Source organism: Phaethon lepturus, unplaced genomic scaffold, assembly GCF_000687285.1.
Source record: "Phaethon lepturus isolate BGI_N335 unplaced genomic scaffold, ASM68728v1 scaffold6659, whole genome shotgun sequence".
Classification (NCBI taxonomy): Eukaryota; Metazoa; Chordata; class Aves; order Phaethontiformes; family Phaethontidae; genus Phaethon; species Phaethon lepturus.
Window position 1 is genome coordinate 7,678 of NW_010564083.1, and position 6,705 is coordinate 14,382.

At 36.2% G+C, this 6,705-nt stretch overlaps 1 protein-coding gene across 1 annotated transcript in view; it reads left to right on the forward strand.

The window, feature by feature from the left end:
- SPAG16 (sperm associated antigen 16) overlaps positions 1-6,705 on the forward strand; it is a gene marked incomplete at both ends in the record, with an annotated part of 22,313 nt that overhangs the window by 3,999 nt on the left and 11,609 nt on the right. Inside the window, one exon of the mRNA XM_010294754.1 lies at positions 2,056-2,183. Within this exon, the coding sequence (XP_010293056.1) occupies positions 2,056-2,183 (128 nt within the window). The remainder of the gene's footprint in view (positions 1-2,055; positions 2,184-6,705) is intronic.

Below are 6,705 nucleotides of genomic sequence, written 5' to 3' on the forward strand. Positions count from 1 at the left end.
AGCTTCGGTTCCTGAAATGATTCTCAGTGCTAGTAGCTAGCTAATAAATTCTCTTCTGCACAGATTAAATGAATTCCTATCATATTTCCATTTTTATTAAGGGAATCAAGCTGTGTCATTTCTTCCAAAGACTGGCTTTATAGATGTGTTTGGGAAACTACAAGCAACATTATTAGACACTTCCCTCACTTAGAATAAAGAAAGAAAAGCAGCAAGAAAAGGGATGCAGCTGCATGTCTGCAGATGTACTCTCCTTGGTTCTTGTGTTACCACAATTAAAAAATAGACCTGTCTGTACTGTATCTCTAGTATAATGAAAATATGCTAAATATTACATTGCACTTGGCATATTGTATTATTCATAATACAGTGTTTTGTGGCCTTGACTGTACATGTACAGTTCTTTCTGTTTATATTAAGTAGGTTGCTTGGATTAAACACAACATTTTCTGGATTACACAAATTGGCTATGAGATTTTTCCAGTGTTTTTATTAAGAGAAATGCCTTCATCTGCAGGTAATTCATGCAGTCATGTTGATAGAGTTCCCACTAAGGACATGAGTAAGCCATAAATGAATGGAGTTATCAAAAATCCCTGGCTTACAGACTCTTGGTTTTTTTTTTTTTTAAATGGATGGAGGAAATACTGTGCAGTCACAGCCTTTAGCATGACTTGATGAATATCTGACTGGATTTTTTTCAGTTTTGTTAGTATTGAAATGAAAAGAAGGTAGGCATGTGTGGAAGCTGTTTTTGCTTCTCATCAGTACTCTACAGTGGTATTTATTTTTTAATATGTAGCACATGTTATCACAGAATCTGAGTTTCTTTCAAGAGAGCACTAAGTCATAGTTGTAAAGCCCAGTTTTGTTCTGTCATCCTCTCACCAGGAGGCAGGCATGTGTAGTGTAGTATCTATTTTAGTAGCCTGTGTTGTTGAGCAAGTATGTTGTAGCATTGTGCCCTGTGAGGAGTTCCCAAATGACGAGAGCTTCATGTTTAGGTATGTCAAGTCACTGTAATCAATTTGAAGTCTGAATGAGTTAAAGCCATCTCTTTGTCTGCCAAGTTGTGGCAGTCTCTCTCATCTGGTTATCTTTAAATGCATTTTGCTGGGGGGTTGGGGTGGTGGTGTGTAGTCTCAAAGTGGGTCATATTTTACTTTTTTTCAGACCTCCTTGCATCTTGAAATCTCTCTAGGAGAGCTTAATATCAAGCTATGTGCTGTGTGGGCTGGATGGGGTTGGGTGAAGGAAGGAAATTTGCATTGCAACAAAAAAACTGTGAAAGGGATTTTTTTTCCTCTCTATAGTAGGATTGCTCTGTTTTGTTTTGACTCTGCTTTTGGCAATTGTGCTTGACCCATGAGCTGATCTTATCTGAATAGCTGTCTATCTTTATGGCATGGGAGGAGCTGCATATAAAGCCTCGATGCACCATCTGCATTCTGCTAACACTTGTAGCAATGTTGTCTGGCAGCTTTATTTAGTGTCTGCATATGGGTGTTGAGAAGAAAAGGAAGAATTGATAGTTGTGAGACTTCTTAAGAGATCTAATGATGGAGATGCAGTTCCTTTGGTCTCTCCATTGCATGTGTCATTACAAAAAGAATATAAGCCATTCTGTTATCACCTTGGACTTTGGTGTTTTTCATTAGATGAAGTACTGATTTTTCTCATCAGCAGTTTTGAAGGTTGCTGAAGGGTACACAAATGAGAACTAATATTTTATCTGTGGTCAGTGATAGAAGATCCCCCATCAGTTTAAATAGTTTCGGGTCAGTATTAGATTGTCATGTTCAGAATACTTTCTTAAATTAGGTGATTTTTGAGTTATTTCTCTATAACCTGTCACAGACCTTACATTAGAACGGTCAGTGATTATAGATCTGATCTTTGCAGATCAGCTATATCAGACATATCAAAAATAAAGGTGAGGGAAACATTCAGCTGTACTCCAGTAGGTCTGTGACTTCAGATGACTTTAGGAAGAGAAGATATGATAATTACATTTCTCTTGTATGTTTAATAACAATTATCAAACTTTAATTTCAGGCTTTGCAATCCGTTCTGACTTCTGAGAGATCCGTGTCTGAAATACCTGAAGCGATGGATGACTTCTTCTGCAATTTCCTGGTCAGATTGGGAATGTCCAGAACCCTTGACTGCTTCCAGACTGAATGGTAAAATATTTTAAGTGACCACGTTACTTTGAGAATTAGGAAGTAGATGCTCAGGATTCAAATATTTCCAACATTTCAGGGTATATTTCCAGAAAACTCTTCTGAGTACAAGTCATTCTTAAACATGTAGTTTTACCAAAGAAATGTATTCATCTTGAGAATGAGGATGCAAAATCTTGTTTTAAGGACAGACGTTCAAGAAAGCTGACTCCAGGGAGCTCCTAAACGGTACCTTTGAAGGACTGTATGCGTTTTGCCTAACTCTAGGCATTTACAAGCCTGAAATGGTCATGGGAGGCCTCTTGTGACCTGTAAAGAGAAATACTCATTGTCAGGATGCAACACATCTGAGTTGTTTAAGCCATCTCCTTTAAGACAAAATGAATTAAACTATATTTTTTCAAGTGTATTCTGCTTGCCAACAAAAACTAGAAGCCAGCTGCAGTGCAGAAGTAGTCATTGGATCACGAGTTCAATGTAAAATGATCAGCATTTCACGTCAGCAGTGCTGAGAAATCATGTGGTTTTGTTATTTTCTTGCTTTCCAGAATGTGAGTGCCTGCTTAAAAACTGAATATTTTGTAGTGTGGTACAGTATTTGCACCTTAATTGTTTGGGTGGGTTTGGACATTTTTCATAGCAACCTTGTAATTTAAGTAGAATTATAAAGGTTTTTGATACTGGGTAGTTTTTGGTACATCAGTAAAAATAATATGGTTGGGTTTTATTCTTCTTAACTTAATATAGAAATCAGAAGAGTAAACTCTTGAGCTGTTGCTATTTTCTTTTTCACAGCTTTTATAGATTGCAGGGATTTTGTCTATACTTTGTGCAGAAGTTCAAACATTCGGCTTTGTCTAAATAGTCCACTTCCTCCACCACTCTTTGTATATGGAATCCCACAAGATGTATACTTTTTTAATATTGATTAAGAATGATGTGCCAGGAATGCTGCAAAGCTTGAGAGGAGAGCTGGATTATTTTGGAGCAAAGATGACACTTGTCATAAAGTTCTGTTGAAATACTTCCAGTTACAAGCTTGCTTGGAATCTGCAAGTTGCACTGGAAAATTCTGGGAAGTGGAAATGCCTTTCTGTGAATTATCTTGTAGTCAGTCTTTAAACATGAGAAGTTCAGAGGGTTTTTAAATAATGTCTTTTGAAATTGTTTAATTTGAGAATTAGTAAATTGGAAAGGTAGAAACATCTATTTTTGCCTACAAAAGCCTTGAAGCTTTTAAATTTTCTTAAATATTCTCTAATGGGGAATTATTGCTGTTGTTTGCAAGGCTCTGGTCCTATGAGCACAGAGCTCACCAATCAGGAGTTGCCTTTGGGATTAATAATCTACTTTTTGATAGCGTAACAATGCAACTTAAATGAGTCCTTAGAGAAGGAGCACTATAGTTTTGTATTTTTTTTCAACACAACTGGTATGGATAGCATTAGGTTTGAAGTTGTAATAGTTTTTATGCTTAAAGATAATGAATACTAGACAGATAAAAATAGCAACCTTTTTATGAAACTACAGCTTTCTTTGAAGCACTTGGCTTTTATATCAATGGCAAAATTCAAATTGCTTTTTAAAGAGCAAATGCAGGTCTTAGCAGGCCCTATCTTGTAAATCCTTAGCCATACATATATTTTTTTCTCTAAGTAATTTCTCTAAGAAATTTTTAATTTCAGTAGCATTACAAATGAGCTCAGCATGTCAGGATCTAATCTTACTGTATTGAGACTTTTTCTGCATTAGTACCTTATTTCAAAATGTTTCATGTTGGTTTGAAATAGAAAACTTACAATATTAATGAAAGTGAGAGCAGATTAGTGTACTCAGGTTCCTCATTATGTATTGGGACGACACTCTTGCTCTCATGCTGTGGTGATCAAGTACTAATGGAATTTAAAATGAGAAATTAATTAACGTAGAGAAAATTTATCAAATGGCTTGCTTTGAAATAATTGTCTGTCTGAGATCTAAAGGTCACTTAAATTGGACCAAATTATCTGTGTTTATTTCAGAGTATGAGAAAACATTCTGTTATTCTATCCAGCTGTTTAAAATGTCATGGTTTGATTATGTTTTATTTTAAGCCAAACCCACACTTTTTCTAAGATCAATATTTTATCACATATGTAGTTTTTTTTACTTAAGCAGTTTTGCACATTCACTTCTTTCTTCCAGTTACACTTTAAGGAACTTAGACTAAAATTATTTTTACAATATCTAATATACCATTATATTTTCTATTCCTTTGATATGCAAGACTTTATAGTGCTTTTGAAAGTGCTTGCATATGAAAGATACTAGATTGACAGCTCTGGAGTATGAAGTGCAAGAGCTGATCAACTGTGAAGTCATGGATCCGACAGTCTATATCTCCTAATCCTAAAAAGCTCACTGCTGCTTGCAGTGTGTTGCCAGTCTGAGCAGACGAATCATTTGCTGTTCATGCATGTGCAGGGAGCTATCACTGTGATTAGTTAGTACACTCATTGGACTGGTAATCTCTGACTATGTATTCCTAGAGACATGGCAGTGTTTCAGCTTGTGTGTAAAAGCAGAGCTGCAGACTAATTATGGAAACAGTATTTGAAAATTTATTTTCTGTTTGATGTGGTTAAAATTATGAATAAACTGATGGGACCAAGCAAGGTTAAAAGCCATGTCTGTCTTGTGTATGCCTTGCAAAGATTGCCTGGGTTGGGCATAACTGAGCACGTGCAACAAATCTACTATGCCTTCCCTGAGCATAAAGGTAGGCTCATTAAAAAATAAAATCCTTTCTGCAGAACGAAGAAAATGAATATGCGTTTTGATCTTCCATGTCACAACTCCCTGAAGACAGTGGAAGCTATCTGCTTATTCTAGGCATACCTAAGTTTCCTCTGCTCTGTGTCCTCTTTGGCCTGGAAATACGGCCATGTTAATGTATGTGCTGTGAGTGCTCTGAGTTCATAAATCCTGAGAGGAACAAGGGTTATCAGCTCCAGGACAGCATCATGCTAAAACAGATTAATTTGTTGGATTAGAACTGGCTCAGAATACCAGTGAAGTAACCTCAAGTTTGATTTGCAGAAAGCCTCGTGGACATAGCTACTTTCTTGCCTATGTAACAAGCATAAAATGATGGCATAAATTTTCTACTTACATGCCATGATAGATTGGAGGCGTACACTAGGGCAAAAAGGTGCTTTATTTTTCTGTGCTCATTTCTTTCTTAGCTCTCAGTTGAAATGAGATTTTATCAATTGTGATGATAATTTTTGGTAAGAAGTTCTTGTAAAAGCTAAAACTTGAAATTTTACTCCCTGAATGCATCTCTAGGTGAGTTATCCTTTGGTAAGGGATTATCCTGAGCTACCTATCAGTTTATTGCAGAGGCTCTCTGCAATGCAGTTCCTTTAGAAATCTTAGAAACTTGAATTCAATGTAATGTATATAGTAATAGTGTATTATTCTTAGTCAGTCTGCACTGAGCTTTGATCATCAAATCATCGTTGACCATCTGTTCCTTAGGTTTCCAGATTCTTGGTTAATTTTAAATAGCAATTCAAGAAAAATAACTCGGGTCTGAAAAAGCTTAGCAAAATGCTTGTGTGTGCATGGAACTAACTTAATTTGCGTTACAGTTCCCTTCATAATGGAAAGAAGTGAGGACAATAGCTATTTGGAAGTTGGCTAGGTATGTAGGAGTTCTGTAAGTTTTACGGGATGAGACTGATGAAAGATAATCAGACATCACAATGTAGTTGTGTTGTGCACAGAAGCCTTCATTTTTAGTAGTCGTCTTAGACAGGGGCATAGTGGATTTATTGGTATTAATTGTATTACATAAAAATTGTCTTTCAGAGTTCTTTACTCTGCTGGAGGCTAAGTTCATCAATTATCCATGTCTGATATGTCTTTATGCAGAAATTTGGTGTTCGTAAGGTGCAGTTAGGGTGCTCAGTGGTGAAGTTTTTCTGGCAAATAAAGGAGTATGTAGAGTTGTGGTCATCTGCAATGAGGAGTGCCCTTATTTGTGATATTTCCAATAGGAATTGTACCTGCTCATCACTCAGTGTTTATTTGGAGAAAAAAAAAGACAGACTAAGCTTCTTTCTTAGTATTAAAGCCTGCTTCTACTGTAATTTGCTTTAAGAAAATGAAGCGATGATAGAATGAGTTTTGCTTTGGACATGTTCAGTTTAACTTTTCAAGAACCTTTCATCTACTGGTGATGAATGAGTGACAGGTTAATTCATAGAGATGAGGATTCCTAGAAGTATCTACAGAATGCAGATAAGTGACTGTAGGAAGTCATTTGGACATAAGTTTCTAACATTCCCCTTAAATTTTTTGGAGGATGTTAGGAGTTGCTTGTCACGTAAGAATCCCTTATTCTACTAACACTTTTTGTTTCTGCAACATGTTTTGTTGATTTAGGAGTACTGTGCTTGCTGTCTTCAAGTTTCAAATCTGCTGCTTGCCTCCAAGTGCAGGAAATAACATTTAGTATAGTTTTTATCTCTAATTCCTG